This window comes from Periophthalmus magnuspinnatus, chromosome 16 (genome assembly GCF_009829125.3).
Source record: "Periophthalmus magnuspinnatus isolate fPerMag1 chromosome 16, fPerMag1.2.pri, whole genome shotgun sequence".
NCBI lineage: Eukaryota > Metazoa > Chordata > Actinopteri > Gobiiformes > Gobiidae > Periophthalmus > Periophthalmus magnuspinnatus.
In genome coordinates this window covers 6,184,284-6,204,644 of record NC_047141.1, presented here as the reverse complement: position 1 = coordinate 6,204,644, position 20,361 = coordinate 6,184,284, and the positions used below count along the sequence as shown (strand labels likewise).

The 20,361-nt window shown below is 41.3% G+C and overlaps 1 protein-coding gene across 1 annotated transcript; it reads left to right on the top strand.

Annotated features, from left to right (window-relative positions):
- Positions 1-636: 636 nt before the first annotated feature.
- Positions 637-17,477, top strand: rpz5 (rapunzel 5). Its single transcript, XM_033980985.2, has 3 exons — positions 637-865; positions 12,526-13,305; positions 14,015-17,477. Exons 2-3 carry the CDS (start codon positions 12,571-12,573, stop codon positions 14,459-14,461), a joined length of 1,182 nt encoding a protein of 393 aa, XP_033836876.1. The 5' UTR covers positions 637-865; positions 12,526-12,570; the 3' UTR covers positions 14,462-17,477.
- Positions 17,478-20,361: the final 2,884 nt, after the last annotated feature.

Below are 20,361 nucleotides of genomic sequence, written 5' to 3'. Positions count from 1 at the left end.
CTTTGTGTTTCTCTCTCTCTCTCCCTATGCGTTTCTCTGTCCTCTCACCCTCGCTCCTTTCTCTCTTTCTCTCTCTTTCTTTCTTTCCAGTGCCTTCTCTCTCTGTAGCTGCCTATCTGATTCTCTCTCTTATCGCCCTCCTCTCTTTCCCCTCTCCCTCTCTGACTCCCCCTCCATTTTCTGTCCTCCTTCTCGTTTTTTCTCTCTCCCTTTATCTTTCCCCCTCTCTCTCTCTTTCTCATCTCTCTCCTCCCTCCCTTTCTCTCTTCTTTTGCCCCCTCCCTCCCTCACACCACCTTCTCTCTCACTTACTCCTTATCTGATTCTCTCTCTTATCTGTCTCCTCCCTCCGTCTCTATCTCTCCCTCTCTCCTTCTATTTCCCTGTCTCGCTGTCCTCTCTCTCCCTCCCACCCTCTCTCCCTCACTCTCTCACTCACTCACTCCCCCCTCTTTCTCTCTTTACCATTTCTCTGCTCTTTTTCTTTCTCCCTCCCTTCCACCCTTCCACTTTCTCTCTCTGTCAGCACCAAGGCCACGACCCCTCCCTCTCTCTCCTCTCTCTCCTCTTTCTCCCTCTCTCAAACACACACACACTTCAGCTTTGCCCTCTTGTCTGGAACCCGCGCTGCGATCAGGGATGTGTGCTCCTCTCGCTGCTCCGTGGGATGTTAGGAATGCTGGGAGGAGTGGAAGAGTGGAGGAGTTACGGGGGAGTGACCAGATAGAGATAGAGGGAGAGAGAGAGAGGAGAGAGAGGGTTGGAGGGAGGGAGGAGAGAGACGGAGAGACATAGAGAGAGAGAGAGCATTTTCCACCCCCCATCAGCTAGAATTCACACGCAGCTTGGCTCTCTGGACGAACAGGTCAGTCCTAACAATCTCTCTCTTTTTCTCTCTAATTTCTTATTTTTTCTTTTTTGTCTTTTTTCACATCATGTCAAAAAAGTGGATCTAAAATTCTGCTGTTTTATCTTTTTCCACGGATTTTTTTTTATGTTTTCACAAAGCTAAAATTAGTCAACAGCTCTGTGGAAAATGGACGCGAATGACAGGCTAGGGAAATACCAGTTGTCCGGAATTGAACCCACAACCCTGCATGGAACTACTAATTTATGCACCGCCCGCTCCCAGCTGGAACGCAGCTTACCACAAGACCAAAACGGCACCTTACAGCACGCCTTTGGGAATTGTGTTGTTGTTGGTTCAGATGGCATTCCTGTATTCTTTTCTATTATTCTGAATTCTGAAGTTTAAATCTAAATGCGCACTTTTGGTTGCCTAGCGATTAGCAATGATGAGAAACTACTGCAATGTTGATTAGATTACCCAATACGTGAATGGACTTGAGACCTGCGTTTGAGAGTGGTAAGATATGTTTTTGTTGGCTGTTTTTAAGTGGTGAAGTTAACATTTGTCATATGGAATTGTGTAGAGTTGAGTGTGTGGTAGCTCAGACCGATGGTGGACAAGTGCGGCGCGTTGGGGGAGTTTTGGTCCGGTGCTGGGTGTGCCCCTCTCCACGTCTGAGATCATGTGTGTTTAGGTCACAGCCCCAAACACAGCTTCAAGAACATCTGTTTCTGCAGTGCAAGATCAGCTGAGTCCAAATAGCTTGAATTTACAATATTTCTGAGTTTAGATTGTTTTAGTCTAGTCTAAGTTAGCCTGAGTTTAGTTAGCAGTTTAAAATCTCCACTGGATTAACATTGGGTTGAAAATTGTGATTGTGCGTGCTCTATGTTGTGGGTTAAAATAGTCTCCAATAGTTTCCATTCTTGTTTTGAGTCAAAGGAACTGTGTGTAGCATTTACAGTTTATAATCACAACTGAAACCATGTTGCCACAGCCTTAACCTGCAAGTTTGTCTCATTCTCAGTTTATGGACAGGACTCATGTGAAAGCTCAGAACCTCCAGAATTCACTCACAGACGCTGCACTAGCACTGATTCATGCATTTAAAATCACAGTCTTAGTCATTTCTAAGTTAGGCTAATGTCAGACCAGTGGAGATTTTCAAGATGTGACCAAATCCGGGTCTGGACTCTGAAACTATCACTCCTTATTGGGTTAAACCAGGACTCTTTTGTTACTGCGCAAAGATGGTGGATTTTGCCAATTCATGGGGTTCAGCTCCCTGTTATATAAAACACTTTGAGGCCTCACCATTCAAAAGATGGAATATTTTGTTTTAAATTGGTAATCACTATTCATCCTTTTTAAATTCATGGGTAAAACCTACATATTTCAAGATTTTTTCACTTAGCCGACAGAAATAACTGGACTCCATTTTATTTTATTTTATTTTATTTTATTTTATTTTATTTTATTTTATTTTATTTTATTTTATTTTATTTTATTTTATTTTATTTTATTTTATTTTATTTTATTTTATTTTATTTTATTTTATTTTATTTTATTTTATTTTATTTTATTTTATTTTATTTTATTTTTTTTTTTTTTATTTTTTTTTATTTTATTTTATTTTATTTTATTTTATTTTATTTTTTATTTTAATTTTTATTTATTTAATTATTAAATTTTTTTTTTTTTTTTTTTAATATAGCAGTACAAATCTTTTTACTTTGTGAATTTATTTGTATTTAACCATTATTAAAGAAGAGATATTACACTTCTCTGGGGCATTAACTGCTAACATATAACATATTTAGACCATCCTGTTACCTTTTATTGTTTTGAAAATGCTATTTTTGCCAAAAACAACATAAGTTTCGCTTTCGTTTTTGACACTCCGAGCCTCCTCTACCTTTGCTCTCCATGCTAAGTCACTCTACCACCAAAGCGCTATCACAAAACAGGTTTGTTAAGTTGCCGTGAACCGTTTTGTATCATGCTTTTGTATATTTATGGACAACTGCACAGAATCTTACAGTTAACCATGAGGAGGGGTCGGATAGGGCCCGGGAGAGATCGCTAGATTACTCAAACATGCAAGGATGACATCTAAAACCTCTTCAGGCATGTTTTTGAGCATGCAACAACAGTGATAGTCATAAGCAGATTTCATATTTAAAGTGTGACAGTTGTAAACCAGTCAGTATCGATACTCCAGTGTTTGCAATACTCTGGCTCTGGCTCCATTAACCCACTCCTCCTCCTGCTGCTCTGTCTTAGCACTGCGGCGTTACAAGACACACATCATAAATCTAACGGCTGCCAGCGACCGCGTTTATCAGCGTCACCAAAGCTCCAGCTATAAGGCCCTGCTCGCCCCCGATAGTGCACAGAGGGGAGGGGAGGGAGGGGGTGAGGGAGAGGAGTGGAGACGCAGAGAGGACTCATTCAATTTGGCTAAAGCACATTTAAAAGAACTGCAGCTGGCTAAAGTGGATCATGTAGTCAATAACAATACAAAAACAAATGACACAAGGGGTTAGAGGGGTGTAGTACAGGTGAGGTAGGGGATAGAGGGGTGTAGTACAGGTGAGGTAGGGGTTATGAGGGTGTAGAGCAGGTGAGGTAGAGGTTATGAGGGTGTAGTACAGGTGAGGTTGGGGTTATGAGGGTGTAGTACAGGTGAGGGAGGGGTTATGGGGGTATAATACAGGTGAGGTTGGGGTTACGGGGGTGTAGTACAGGTGAGGTAGAGGTTATGAGGGTGTAGAGCGGGTGAGGTAGGGGTTATGAGGGTGTAGAGCGGGTGAGGTAGGGGTTACGGGGAGTGTAGTACAGGTGATGTCGGAGTAAGGGGGTGCAGAGCAGGTGAGGCGGGGGTGCGAGGGGTGGTGCAAAGCAAGTAAGGGGGGAGAGGGGGAGCACTACAAGTGAGAGAGGAGCGGCGCAGAACAGATGAGGTGGGGTTAAGGAGGGAGCGGTGGAGAACAGGTGAGGTGGGAGACAGGTAAGTGGGAAGAGGGGGAGCGGGACAGGAAGAGATAGAGGGGAGCGGTGGAGAATAGGTGAGTCGGGGTAAGGAGGGAGAGGTGGAGAACAGGTGAGCTGGGACGGGGGAGGTATGACGAGAGGGGAGAGGGGGAGCGGTGCAGATGAGAGAGGGGAGCGGTGGAGAACAGGTGAGGTGGCGCGGAGCAGGTGAGACAGAGGGAGCGGTGGAGGAGAACAGGTGAGGTAGGACAGGTAGAGGTGGGGGAGAGCGGCGCAGGGGAGGGCGCGGCGTGAAACTGGATCCGTACATGTGCTGACACGATCCAACGTTTTGTTTGTCGTGTGGGAAAAAACTTCTCCCACAGGTGGAACAGTACTACACACACTACTCTATACACAGGTCCTATATCAAGTACTCAGCAGGCCTGTGGAAGTACTCACTAAACTAGACTTATACAAGAGAATAGTGGATAGAGATATGGATACAAAAAAAAATTAAAAATCATATCTTGAGCATTATTAGGGCTGGCTGATTGAGAGATATACTGTATTTAAAAAGTAGAGTTCTGTTCAGAGTTTTAAAAAGTGTATATCACAGGTTTTCATGTTTTTCTAATTCTGACTTGGTTTGGTGGGATAGTATCTGTCGTAAACATTTATCATAGTTCTACATCTGTTAAGTGTCAGTTTGCAGGAAAAAAAAAAAAAGCTTGAGAAGAAAAGTACAAAAATACAGGAAGTAGTCGAGAGTTAAAACAGAATCTCTCTGGTGTTGGATGAAGTACTCAATGCAGTTACTTAAGCACAAGTACAGATACTGAGGTAAAAAAGTTACTCAAGTAAAAGTAAAAGTATCACATGAAAAAAAGCTACTTCAGTAAAAGTATTATAGTAGCCTTTGAAAATGTACTTGTAAATGTAGTGATATTGATTCTAAAATGATACAGATTTTGGTCACAGTAACAATACAAATCTATTTCAATTTTTTTTTAATGAATTTTGTGCATTTATTTTTGTTTTGCTCAAAGCTGAAGCTTGAACTCAAAAACTTTAATCAGGATGTTACCACAAATATGATAAAAATAACCCCTCAAATCATATGAAAAGTACCGGTACTTTAAATTTTCAGGCCAGTTCAAAAATGTAGTGGAGTAGAAAGTACAGATACTGCTCTCAAATGTAGTGAAGCAAAAGTATCCACCGTAAAATGTACTGAAGCAAAGTACAGGTACCTAAAAATTCTACTTAAATACAGTACTTTACTACTTGTACTTCGTTACCTTCCACCATTGTCCTCCATATTGTAAATGTGGCACAGAGTTCTTATCATGTCTTTCTTTAAAAACTTTGTAATGAATTGTGTATCTGTACTTGTGTCCTTAAGACAAAATGAATGAAACAAAAAGCATAAAACTGCTTCTGGATAACCCAGTTGTTGTGGTATTGATGTGATATTGATTAAAGGGCCACATTACACTATTGTCTGATCCATGTTATAATGTTGTTTCCTCATCACAAACAGACCTGGAGTTGTGTTTTGTTTCATTCACACATGTTTAACACACAAACCCTGCATATTTAGGCTGAGATCTTCTGTCTAAAATGCTCCCCCTTGTTCCACCTTGTGATGTCATCATGTGGTAATACAGGAAGTGCTCCTGCTGTGTTTTAAACTCTCCTTAAAACTTCACTAGAATCATTTAGATTATTTAAGCACTGGGATTGCCAATTGCTACTGAACAAAAGGTAAAAGGAGCTGCTTCATGACGTCACAAAGTGGAACAGAGCATTTTCAGCTGTGGAGATGTAGACAGACTAATAATAAAGAGTTACACACACAAAATGTGTGAATGAAACAAAACACAACAGGTATGTTTGTGATGAGGTAACAGATATGGCTAACATGGCTTAAAGATCACAAGAGTCAATTTTTTTTGTAATTTTCTGGACTTTTTAAAACAAAAAAATGTTTTTGTTTTTGAAGAATTACATAGAATAACAGTAATTAGCCAATATATTTTCACAATTGATGAAAATGAACTAAAACAATCAGCTCAAAGTTTACATATCTTCATACTTTTTACATTTCATATCGCCCACTTCTGCCTTGTTGTAAACCTTGATTTCTGTGCATAGCTTAAGTACATATATGCTACAAAGAAAAAAAACAAAAAAGGAAAATAACTTCTAGCTAAAAATGCATGTTAATAAGGCCAAATGATCCAAATGAGTGTGTTGAAGTAGAATGGGCTTTAAAAACACAGAGGAGCACTTCTGCACTACCGCCTTGTGTGATGATAAGACCAGTGGAGCGTCTGAGCTTTGAGAGGGACATGGTCTCAGCATGTAGCAGTTCGCAGATGAAATATGGCTGTGGAAATATTTAAATTGTATTCAAACCAAAATGCCATTGTTTCAAAACATTAATGATCAGCTTGGGTCGGGTCTACAGCTTAACCTCTGTCAGTAAAGCAGACCAAGACATGTGACTATTTTGGTGTAAATTGTATTGTTAAAATTCTCATTTATGTTCATGAAATTAAGTCGTATTTATTCTTTTATTATCTTTGTATACAAATCCTGAACCAGGACTAAAACAGAACTGAACTGAACCAGGACTAAACAGGACTGAACCAGGATGGACAGGCTGATGTGTCCAGGACTTAAGTGCATCCATTTGAGTTCAGATCTGTAGAGCCAGAGTCCACTCCAGACGGATGGACACAGGGTGGCTCATGAAAACAATATTGTAGCCTGGTTAAAAGCTCAAAAACATTTGGAAAAGGCCTTGGGTGAGTGTTGTTGGATACTTATGGGATTCAGACAGAATGAAGTCCAGGTGGCAGTGTAAGCGGCAACATTCCAATGACTGGTCAGTTTTAAAGTCTTTGTTCCTGATTTATACTGTCTCAAAAACATGACACTAGTTCATTTTAAACAGTTTGCAGTAATTATTCCTCACTACCTTATTTTTTAAAAGATTTTTTTTCCCCTCAAAGGCAGAAGTTCACATACATTTCATTAGTATTTGGTACTATCGTCTTTAAACTGTATGACTTGGGTCAAACGTTTTCTATATCCTTCCACAGAACTGGTGTAACTGATCCAAATTTTTAGGCCACCTTGCTTGCACATACCTTTTCAGGTCTGCCCATACATTTTAAATAGGATTGGGATTGGGGCTTTGTGATGGCTGCTCCAAAACATTGACTTTGTTATCCTTAAGCCACTTTGTAACCAATTTGGCCGTATGTTTTGGGTCATAGTCCATTTGGAAGACCCATTTGTGACAAAACGTTAATATCCTGGCTGATGTCTTGAGATGCTGTTTTCCTATTTCCACATAATGTTCTTTCCTCATGATGCCATTTATTTTGTGAAGTGCACCAGTCCCTCCTGTAGCAAAACAACCCCACAACAGGACACTGCGATCCGAAACCCGTCTCCTTCCTGGGTGGTGTGATGGCTGGACATTCCCACGGTGTTTATACTTGTGATAATTGTTTGAACAGATGAACCTGGCACCTTCAGGCATCTGGAAATTGCACCAAGGATGAACCAGAGTTGTCAAGTCCACAGTTCTCTTCCTGATCTTGGATGATTTCTTTTGACTTTCCCATGATGTAAGACAAAAAATAGTAGTGTGTTTCAGATGTGTTTCAGATACATCCACAGTGTGTCTCTAATTAACTCAAATGTTGTCCATAAAGGTATCAGGAAGATGGGGGCAAGACTGCTCAAATATATGGGAAAAAGTCAGGCACAAGACCTTTAAAGCACTAGTTTGGAACATTTTACTGGGGGATTCACAGTCTGGTCTCCTGCAGCTCTGTAATCTGCACATGGGAAAGCATTAGAGAGTTACATGAGTTTTTGGCCCACTTTTAGACCGTATTGTTTTCATTATCTGAAGAGGCACAGCTGTTTGGTGAGATGGAGCTGGATTGTAAAGTCGTGTTGATGTAAGAGATTTGCTAGCTCTGCACAGACTAAACGACTAAATGTTTATGTGGCACATCCCAGAGAAGAATAGGAATGAAACATCGCTCTGATCATTCTAATACAGAGCAGATTGTTAAATGAATCGATACGGGTCCTTTGGGTTCATGTTTCATGCTGAACTGATGTATTTGAGCTTTTAACGATGCTCTAATGCTGTTCCGTTATTAAAAACAAAATGGAACATACTGGAGCTTTTACCATCTTATCGATACTTCACGCTGGAGGTGTTATGCCTGTATGCCTATGGTGGAATGTTAGCAGTTACCATGGTGACGCAATGCACACACACACACACAGGCAAAGCAAGGCAAGTTTATTCGTATAGCACAATTTCTACATAAAGTAATTCAAAGTGCTTTACACAATAAGAAAGACATTAAAATCACACAAATCATAAATAATCACAAATAAGGATCATAAAATTAACATTAAAAGAGAAAAGTGCAGAATAAAACTGAAACTCTGATTCCTCATGTTTAGTCCTGACCCTTGCCACCAGCAGGAGGCTGGTCCCTGAAGTCCTCAGAGTGTGAGATGGTTCATATGGCACTAACATGTCTGAGATGTACTTTGGTACTAGGCCATGGAGAGACTTGTACACGAGCAGAGCTGCTTTAAAGTTTATTCTGTGAGCCACAGGAGCCAGAGAAGAGATCTGAGCACAGGATGCATGTGTGAAGTACTTCTAATCAGGACCTGAGAAGCAGCGTTCTGGATGTACTGCAGCTGTGTTAAGGCTCGTTTGGAGAGGCCAGTGAGCAGGACATTACAGTAGTCTAACCTACTGGAGACAAATGCATGGATAAGTCTCTCTAAGTCTGGTTATGATAGTAAACCTTTGATTTAGTTTTTTAGATGGTAAAAAGCTGCAGATGTTAGCCTGATTTAAAGGTTTTAGAGTGAGAGACTGGAGGTGACTGTTGACACTTTCTCTATGTTTCTGTGGCCAAAGATGATGACTTCAGTCTTGTCTGAGTTTAGCTGGAGAAAGTTGTTTTTCCTCCACACACTGATCTGTTGGATGCAGTGTCAGAGTGAATCCACTGGTCCATATTCACCTGCTGCCAGTGAGACATTATTACTGCGTATTAACTGGCCTAATGGCAGCAAGTAAAGACTGAACAATAGAGGTCCCAGGACTGACCCCTGACCCACATTAGCAAAACACAGCCTTGTTTAATTTTGTCTGGATATACAAAATTGATTTAAAAAGCACATTTTCTGGAGTCTTTGATCAATATGAGAATTCCCAGTACTGTTTAGAGGTTTGATTTTCAACAAAAAAAAGATGAGAGATACTTCCTGAAAAACTGCTGGCTAATGCTAGCTAGCTTATGACTGTAATGTTTTTTTTAAAAGGGACTTACTTAAGCACAAATCAGCTCACTTGTAGTTTCAGCAAGGTCAGCTCTTTCAGGTCAGTTCGTGTTAAACTAAAACTCAGATCTCATTTACCCTCTCAAAGTTGTATTGTTAGTGATTCATGCATGTTTGAGTAATCTGTAGTCTCCTGTGTTCAAGAAGTCATTGCTCTGATCAACTCCCACTTTCACCGCCACCAAACGCCCACTTCTCTGTACATACTTCCTTCTTCAATTTTACTTTCTTAATCTGCGATACACATAAACATAGTCGTTTTGGTACAAATGACAGAAATTGACTGCTCGCTAGCGTGATCTGCAGCTTCCCTAGGAGTGGCCGATAGCTAGTCACGCTTAGCTTTGAGGCAGTTTTCTATCTCAGAAGACATTGGACTAGTCTCTTTTATTAAATCATTTTAAAATCAATAGTGTGATTTAAATTTTCCAAAATATAACATAACCATCTGTTTCACTCCTCAAGTCTTATGCCCTCTGCTGTTGTTTGAACTTTTGTCACATGCTAGTCCCATTAAAATATTAGACTACCCAATTTGCCTGGAATATTCCACAGTATGGTATAATCTGTCCATTTATATGTCCGTCTATCTGCCTGTCTGTCTGTCTTGCTTTGGTGGAGTTTCCATGTAGTTTTATGCCATTTTGTGGAACATTCTCTCCATACAGACTCCTCCTAAAAACGTACACAATGCCCCTTTAAATTATGTTGGTATTTTGTTTTTTTGTTTTGTTTTTTTAATGGGACAGTGCAGATTCATTCACATGTGAGTCCAGCGTGTAAATATACCAAAGTGTTACCTCCTGGACCCTAGCCGAGCTGTAACGTAACGTAGCTAAGTGTGCTCATTTTCATCAATAGTTCCTTTGACAGGTTGATGACAGACAGAAAACAGAAAACACTGTACATCTTGAGATACTACAACTGCTCCAAAGAATACGTTTTATGCATGTGAAGTTTTTTGGAGCTTTCTACCATGTTATAACATTGTTCCTTCGTTTGAAACATGCCTGAAGAGGTTTTAGACAGTAATCTCTCTCGGGCCCTATCTGAATCCTCCTTATGGTTAGCCACAAGACTCAGACCACAACTCTACGTCACCTATGCTCCTTAAAACATGATACAAAACTGCACACAACGATTTGACAAACGTGATGTGCAGTAGTTTCATTAGCAGGATGCAGGCTGATTGTGTTGTGATAGCGCTCTGAAGGGGGAGTGACTTAGCGCGGAGATTCAGAGCGTCAAAAACAAAAGTGTTAATACGTTGTTTTCGGCAAATATAGCATTTCAAAAACTACAAGAAGTAACATGGCGATATAAATATGTTATGTGTTAGCAGTTAATCCCCTATAGAAGTGTGATACCCCCTCATGAACAATCTTTAAAAGCTGAAAATGTAAAATATTCCTCGTTTTGAATCCTTTTTCTCCTCACAACATGATGCTCCTCTGTTTTTCATTGCCGTCCTCACGACACAGGGAGAAATGCTAATGATGTAATTGTGTAGAGTTGTGATTGCGTAACATGACTCTCCCTCGCCCATCTCGGGGGAGCCTGTGTAAGCCTAGCCTTAGCGTTTGACAAGGATTCTGACACACCCCAGGATTTGCACTGTTTCGAAATCTTTTGCTCTCATTAAATACAAAAAAATCATAAAAAACAAGGCTCTTAAAGATATCAGTACTAACTATCAGTGGATGGGGCAGGTGTAATACGTCATAGGCCAGTTCTGAAGAGGTGGGTTTATAAATGACTTTGGAAGAAGAGTCTAGAGTCCCATTCACACATGCAGCCTGATCTGGGAATTTACCTGCAATTTGCCAGAGCAGGGTCATGTGTGAAGGCGAGCCAAGGCAAGGCAAGTTTATTTGTATAGCACAATCTGTACACTTATTCAAACTGCTTCACAGAATAAGATAATATCACATAAGATAATAAGATAATATCACAATACAAACATTAAAAGAGATGAGTGTTGAATAAAAACCTTTCAGTCATATGCACAGCTGAACAGAACTGTTTTGAGCCTGGATTTAAACATTGTCAAAGTAGAGTCCTGTCTCACATCTTCAGGAAGACTGTTCCAGGTTTTAGCTGCATAAAACTGAAATGCTGATTCCTCATGTTTAGTCCTGACTCTGGGCACCAGGCCAGTCCCTGAAGTCCTCAGAGTGTGAGATGGTTCATATGAGATGTGCTTTGGTGCTGGTCCATGGAGAGACTTTACACAAGCAGAGCTGCTTAAAGTTTATTCTCTGAGCCACAGCAGCCAGAGACCTGAGCACAGGACACATGTGTGAAGTACTTCCTGGTTCTAGTCAGGACCCGAGCAGCAGTGTTCTGGATGTACTACAGCTGTCACTCGTTTAGAGAGGCCACTGAGCAGGCCGTTACTGTCGTCTAATCCACTGGAGACAAATGCAATAAGTCCCTCTAAGTCTGGTTTAGACAGTATACCTTTAATTTTTTGCAATGTTTTTAGATGGTAAAAAGTTACAGATGTTATTGACTTGGTTAAAGTTCAAGTCTGAGTCCATTATTACCCCTAGATTTCACACAGCCGGAACTGGCAATTTCTTGAGTAAATTACCAGGAGTATACAGGGCAGGAATGAGGCCAGAAAACTGTTAGTATCACAGCTTGGTTTCCTTTGTTACGAGCATAATTTCCTTGGTTACGAGCAGATGTGTGTTACAGTGCACACAGCCAAACGTCAGGCTAATTGTGAACAGACCAGACCTGGTAATGTTCTGGGACTAATGCTGTGTTCCAAGGAACTGGTAAATTTTCCCAATTGAGCATTGTGATTTCCAACCTCAGAGCGATCCACTCATATGTAAACAATGTAAACTGAAGGCTAAAGAAGCATTATATGAATGTCTCTACCATATTAAATAATATTGTTAGAATATTGTCATATTTAACCTGAATCAAATGTTTACATAGTACATGTGGTGGTTAACCCCAGATTCACTTTCTGTGGTGATTATTATTACTGTAATACGTCATTGTTTAACTCATATCTGAAATCCTCTGGTCATTTCAGTAGAAGTAGAATTACCATTTTGAGCAGCATTCCAGGGTATTTGGTGGGAAATGTCCTGTCACCAGTTCTCTGAAACACATCATTAGTGCATTTGTGAATCTGGGTCACTGCTGAGTGTTCTGGCATTTTGTATCTCATCATTGACTGAGATCTATGTGTGAATGGGTCTTAAATCTTCTGCTGTTTTTTATGAAGTGACAAACCCTGATGATTTCTTCCCAGCTTTTCTTTTTTTTTTTTTTTTTTTTTTCAGGAGACAGCAGTTGTGTGCATATAGTGTGATCCAGATACCTCCATAATGAACAACGTGGCAGACTGGCTGGTCCAGAACCGGGACAAGATCGAAAAGGGTGTGGAGATCATGGGTCAGGCATCCGAGGTGCTGGCCGCTACCGTGGGACAGCTGCACCCCGTCCTGGAGGCTGTCTTCATGGCCTCCTCTGAGATCTTCAGCAACCCCGACGGAAAGGAGGCCCGCTACCTTGCCCAGCAGCTCGAGCAGGTTAACAGCAAACTGGAGGGCATCCAAAACGAAATCGACCAGATCGCACTGGAGCTGCAGAAGACCTCCATGAACAAGCAGAACTTCGACCGGGAGGCGCAGATGCTGAGCCAGTATGAGAAGTTCCAGGACTTTGTCAATGCAAGCCCAAAGTTCAAGGAAAAGAAGATGCAAAAGTTCATCAGCCACTTCGAGAACACGGATGGAGACTTGAACCTGGATGCGTTGTACAATTCTATGACAGGGGAAAACATGGCAGGTGACCCTTTGCTGGAAACTGTAGTGACCATCGAGCGACGCAACAGACGGGCTGTGGAGGACTTCTGCGCCCGCCTCAAGAAGCTGTTCGTAGTGGGCATCATCGCCGTCATGGGCCATGCAGCACTCACAGAGAAGACCGTGGGCGAGGAGATGGTGCTTAAGTGGCAGAAGCGCATGGAGGACGTGGAGATCAGGATGAAGGCGGCTGTAGAGGACTGTACACAAAACTTCGCTGTGCAGGCCAAGCTGGACCTGGAGCAACAACTACAGGTAAGGGAGGGCAACATGGACAAAAAATGAATATTGGAAACTTTCTTTTATATTATCTCAAAAAGGGTTGCATGGTATTGAAAAATCTAATTGTTCTGTTTCTGACTACTATTGTAATTACAGTTAAGTTTCCATTTAAAGTAGGATTCTATTCAGAGTGCACATTATAAACCACTCAATGAGAGAGAAAACTGAAACATATCCATTTTCTTCCTCTTCCTCTTTGGCCGAGTAATGGAGGCAGCAGGAAGGCCCAGACCTCTTTTTCCACACACACTTGCTTCAGCTCCTCCAGAGGAATCCCAAGGTGTTCCCAGGACAAATGAGAGACATAGTCCCTCCAGTATGTCCTGAGTCTTCCCTAGGGCCTTCTCCCAGTGAGACATGCCCGGAACACAGTCCTAGGAAGAAGACTGAAATATGAACTGAACCCTTCCATTCCGTTTCATACATTAGTTCTATTTTCAATGGGAGAGTTCGCGTTAACCTGGAAACATCACGATGTTCAGACGATTAACTAGAAAAGGGCAAAAATATCTCTTTACACACTTGTTTGAAGGATAGCCATGGACATTTGTTTCTCTTTTTGAGGTCATTTTAATAGTTTTAATTATAAACTATATACTCGACATTCTAATTTTCCATACCTCCAAAACAACCACTCCGATATCATCCAGTTTTTTGACCTACCTCCCATCTCTTCCTGTAGGAGAACCCAGGACCCGCCAACATGGAGTTCACCAAGACTCTTCTGGAATCCCTGGTCAAGAAGTACGACTGGGTCTGCTGGTCCATCCGCGTCTTCAACAACCGCGAGCGCATCTTCTTCTTCAACTGGCTGGCAGGAAAGAAGTGCCACGGCAGCGGGGGAGCCAACTGGTTTGACTTCCTCACCAAGACCAACGTCAAGGTGGTGGTGTCCTTCTGTGTGGACCCCAAGCCCATAGACAAGGTGCAGATCGCCGAGCAGATCGAGAACCAGAAGCTAAAAGGGAACATGATGCGCGTGGCTCTGTGTTTGAACAAGAGCTTCCCCAACTGCCTGGTGCACGCCGTCAGCCACTACAAGGAGGTGGTGGAGACCAACAACTTCCAGCCCGAGTGCTATTACTATGGCAAACACAAGAGGGCGTACGTGTGCGTGCACCCCGAATAGACTGGCATTGTGTTCAAAATGTATGATACCGGAGCCTATATAAATGTCATGTGGATGTACGTGCTTGTGTGTGGGCTTGTGGCATATATATGTGTAAATGCTGCTGGGGAGGGGGGCGGGGGGAGACATTTCATAGCTTTATTATTGTGTTTTATTCAAAGGTTTCAGTTGTTTTTAAATACAACATTTCGAGAACCCATTCAAAAGATATATTTTCTTTTAAAGGTGCTGTACATGATTTTTACTGCCTAAAAAAGTGAAAGTGTTCATTTTAAACGGTTTGCTTATCCACCGCGATGGGTTTATAAGCACTTTTCCCAACTCTCAGAGGCTTTGGAGTCGCGATGCTAACAACAGCTATCATGCTAACACACATGTCCCGATTTTTGGACAGTAAAATGCTTTATAATTAGATGCTGACAGTACGTGGACTTATTTTGACCTCAAGAGCTGCTTATACAATATATCTGTACAGGACCAAGACAAATGTTTCTCAAATACAAGGAAAAAATCAGGTACAGGGCCTTTGAGTTGTTAATCACTATGGCGACTGTCCTAATTTTTCATCAGTCTGAAACCCATAAATTCAAAGAGTTCGTCTGGTATCACTCCATTAAGATTTGAGTCAGGGCCAACTGATAAATCAGTCAGCAGATACAGGCACTTAGAAATATCAGTTATCGGCTGAGATCTCGCGGTCATACCGATATCACACCTGGACATGTTTTATCTAAAGCTCCACTTCTTTTCAAAGACATCACAACTGTAGTTCACCTTAACTACCGTCATTACATAAAATTGACTTTTATGAACCATGTAATTATGGCGTTCCCTGATAATTAGCTTACCCAAAGTTGTATTTTGATTGATTTATGCTTTTTTTTTGTAATATTGCATCATCCAGCAATTGAGACTTGGGTACCTACCTACCCCTATCCCCGCCCACGGCTCTGTAGGTACATGCAGTAGGCCCTTTTCACGCTGCTGCCGGTTCGCTCTGCTTCTCTAAAAAGTGCAGATCTTCACTTCCCGATCCAGTCATCCAGTCTTTTTTGGGAATTAGTCAAGTCTCACTAAAATAAATCAATAATGAGGCAGCGGCCAGCAGGTTACAGATGGATATCACAGATGGCATGTTAAGACTTTTACTATGATGTAAATATGTCACTGGAGGAACCTTCTCTGTTTATAAAAGTAGTATTTGTGTCTCGATGCTAATGCTAACCTAATCTAAACACAGAAAAACCCATCTAATGATAAGCTGATTACTTTTATATGCAAGATTATTGATTGATTGATAGATTGTAGTAATATTTTAACATCAATCATTTTAATTTCAGTTAGCATTAGCTTAGCCTGTTATTTAGAAAAAAAAACAGACTTCGGATCATACATGTAGGGATCAAAAATGTATCTGCCATTTTTCAACACTAAAAGCACATTATTAAAAGTCTGCTGTTTGGCACGGTAAAATTACACTATGAGGGGGCGGGGCTTGTCAGCTCTGCAGTTCTAACAGGGATTCAACCCATTTTGAAAATTAAGCCATTTTTAGCTCAATATTGTGATTTACAATGAACAAAAAAGCATGTCTTCTATCTTTAAAAAGTCTGTCAAAACATCTATGTGTCACTGTTGAACCCTGTGTGTATCACCAGTTTTGGAAAAAAAAATACAAAATACAAAACAGATGTAAGATATAAAGTGAGCGCAGAGCAGTGGGCGTGTTTGTGGGGTAGGTGAAAACAGGAATTTTCAGAACAATGGATTTCTTTAAAGATTACTCAAATGTACACAAATTGTTTTTTGTCAATCAGTTTTCCACCTGAAATTACAACCACTGGAAGAGATCCCAGACTAACCGCTTTGTGTAGAACTGTCTGGCCCTCAGGCTGGGGTGGGGGTCAGGCTCAGGGTGAGGAGAGGGTGGGGATGGGTGGAGATGGGTGGGGATAGGTGGGGTTGGTGTGGTTGGTGTATATGACATGTACATATCATATTGAGTCTTATGCTATGACTGAGTTGGTTTGAATGTCGCCCCATGTCCCTGCATTTCACTGTGAAACTGGACACAGACATTTTGCGGTGTCTCAGAGTCTGCTGGCTCAAATGTAACCCACTCATCATCATTATTCCCAAATGTTATGAGACAGAGCTGTGGGCAGCGCTGGTCACTATTTCCCATTCGTTTTTCCATTTGCGACTCAGTGCGTTGTGCTTAAAAAAGTACTTTAAAGAAGGGGTAGTACACTTGTGTGGGGTATTAATTAACACTACATTTATATCACCATGTTACCTTTTATTGTTTTGAAAATGCTATAATCGCAACATCGCAACATCTCTATGGCGAACTGATACTTGCAGCTGATGTCAACGTTCCCTCGAAGCTAACTAGAGGCACTTCTCTGTCTGAAGCTCTGTTGCTCAAGTTAGACGTCTTTGTTTTAACTCAATCTGACCATAATCACATAACTTAGCTGGAGTTTTAACAGGTGCGCCAGTTTGTGCTGTTACAAGTCCTTCTCAAAAAACATTACAGTCACAAGCTAGCTAGCGTTAGCCAACAGTTTTTCAGTTAGCAATTCTCACCTTTTTTGTTGAAAATTACTTAAGCAGGACCATGAACGCTTGTATTCACACAGGCTCTTGTAAAAGTGTTGTTTGTGTCTTGAGCTTTCAGACAATCAAATATCAGTCTGTGTTTGCTAATGTGTACATTGTGTCACCTTGGTAACTGATGAGCATTCCGCCATAGACATACACGCAGCACACCCCAGCGTGATGTCACTTCAAAGTATCAATAGATTCCAGACTCTCCACCTAAAAAAATGATTCCAAAGTGTGAAAGTGTGGCCCACAGCAGGAGTTTTGTAAGTTCTGTGTTCACCTCATTTGAATGAAACCAGTTTGATATGTTGTTTTTACTCATATGAAAACTTCCAGGGAAATCAGGAGTGTTTATTTTGCTGAACAGGTGAACAAACACAGACTTCAATAAAAGCTGAAGTCACCAGTCCTTCTGTTTGACGATGTGCTGTAATGTTTAATGCTGCAAGTATGATGCTTAGCTTTGTGAAAAACTTTGTGCTATTCCACTCCCACAATTTTAGTTTTAAATCCTACATTCAGTCCACAGGTCACATTTTAAAGGGCTTTTTTTACACTATTTTCTGATCTATGTTATAATGTTGCTTCACAAACAGACCTGGAGTTGTGTTTTGTTTCGTTCACACATGTTTAACACACAAACCCTGCATATTTACACTGAGCTCTTTTCTCAAGCTAAAAACTCTCTGCTCCACTTTGTGATGTCATGTGGTGATACAGGAAGTGCTCCACTGTGTTTTTAAACTCCACGCACCTCCTCTAACTAACTAATAATAAAGGATTACTCAAACATGTGTAAATTAAACAAAACACAACTCCAGGTATGTGGGACAGCATTCTAACATGGCTTAATCCAGAATCAAGTTTGTGTAATGTAGGATCTTTTTGTCAAGGAGTATGAAAGAAAACTGAAATCTGAACTTTAAAGTGCCTATGACAGGTTGGACAACTCTTTTTACTAAAACGCAGTTAACATCATTACATTGAAGAATTAAAAATGACACAAGGGCCATATCAGAACATGTTTGTAGGGGTCTAAACTGCAGGGTTAGCAACTTTTACACAGAGTGAGACCCCAGTGACACACAGGGAGGGCATCTGACACACAGGGACAATTCAGAACACGTTTGTAGAGGGTTGGCATCTTTTAATACAGGAAATACAGGGATAGGTTACAGATGGGGGCGACATTCATAACCAGTACTGCGGGTTCAAATTAAACTTGCATAATGTTTTGTCTTTGTTACTTTTGAATACATATCAAACGATTTATTAAACAATACCTGGGAACCAGACCAACCTGATATCCCATAATCCCTGGTGTTTGCTCGGGCTTGTTGGATTAAAGGGCTGTGTGCAAAGTGCCTTGTGCAAACGGAGTCCTCTCACTGGGAGTGGCTCTTTACATGTGGTGCAGGGAGAGTAAAGTGCCACTGTGAAGGGCGCTACAGGCCAGGGACCAAGGGATCAGCGGGGTTTGTGGTATGCGTCAGTGTCTTAAGCAGAGGTGGGTAGAGAAGCCAAAAAATGTACTTAAGTAAGAGTAGCATTACTTGAAAACTGGTATTACTCAAGTAGAAGTACAGGTTCAGGTAGTGGTTCAAGAGTAGCATTTCTTCAATAATATAATTCAAGTAGAACTGCAAAGATATAACTGAAGAGTAAAAAAGTATTTGAGGTGCGTTCTGGGCGGGAGCGGACGGTGATGTTGGCCTGACCGGGTTCTGTGAGGTAGGTGGGGGCGTCACCATGGAGACCGTGGTGGGTGTGCAGGAGGACCTTGTATTCAGTGCGGTGAACGGGAAGCCAGTGGAGGATGGGGGGGATGTGCTTGTATTTCTGCACCCGCATCAGGACCCTAGCTGCAGTGAACATTCTGGAGTAGTAGTAGTAGTAGTCCAACCTGGAGGAGACAAAGGCAAGGACGAGCTTCTCTGCTGCCGGGAGGAAAAGAGAGGGATGCAGTTTTGAAAAGACTGATGTTTTGCAGATTTGGATGACACGATTGTTGCAGGAGAGGTGGGAGTCAAACTTGATCCCAAGACTGGTAACAGAGGGAGAGCAGGGAATGTTGTGGCCAAAGAGTGAACTGGAGGTGAAGTTGTTGAGAGGTTTCGGTTTGAATGGCCTCTGTTTTTAAGCCATTCAGCTGCAGGAAGTTCTGACTCATCCATGCCCCTATCTCCTCCAGACAGAAGCTGAGGCGGGTGACAGTGGCAGAGGGGAATCCAGAGGAGTTAACTATGAGGTAGAGCTGTGTGTCATTAACATAGCAGTGAAAATTTATTCCATGTCTGCTGATGACACACCCAAGGGGAAACATGTACAGGGTGAAGAGAGTTGGCCCGAGTACGGAGCCCTGGGGGACCTCACAGGTGATAGTGTAGATTTAGCACCCCCCAGGACCACGCACTTGACCTTTTCAGTGAGGTAGGAGCAGAAACAAGGGCAGTCACAGAGGCCTATGTAGCACTGGAGACGGTGAAGGACAAAATATTAAATGATGCGCAAAATCTGGTATTTTCAAAGGACACAAAAATGAAACTAAACTGTATCTGAAGGAGCGCTGCAAGAAACACAAATGTTCAAATCATTCCATACAGTCAACATAAAACTTTTGTCACTTATAGACTCACTCACAGTGGGAAGAGAAACAACTGATTTTACTCAAGTAAGAGTATTATTACGTCAATAAAAATGTCTTTAAAGTTACTCGAGTACATGTGACTGTGACTATGAGTACTACCCACGTCTGGTCTTAAGTGGCATTATGTGAGTTATAATTATCAAATCAACGATAATTAAGATGTATAATAAGTTAACAAATTCAAAATAATAGACTTTTGACGTATTGGTAACATTCCATATGTTAGCGTTAGCCTCCAAACATCACAAACTATGAAAAACCACGGGTACTGGAGCTGGTAGTTAGATAGTAGCAGGTTAGTATGAGTATTTTAAGACCAAAATGATGAGAATCACTGCAGCAGTTACAGAGAGAGGAGTGACATTTTTTATTTTTTTTAATGTAAAGTGAATTGGAGCCAGAGTCGATAGAGCGCAGCCGTAATCACTTCCTATTTGGAATACGGCGGCTAGCGGGTTAGCCATGTCTATTTATATATACAGTTTACGAATTCAAATCAACATATGATTTCTTTTGAATGGGGAAAGGTCCTCACAAAGTCCTTCAATTCAGGAAGGATTGAGATTATGACATATTTGAGATTATGGCATATTTGTGTTTTGCTCTTCCTCCTCTGTCTCTCTCCTCTCTATCTCTCTCTCTTCTG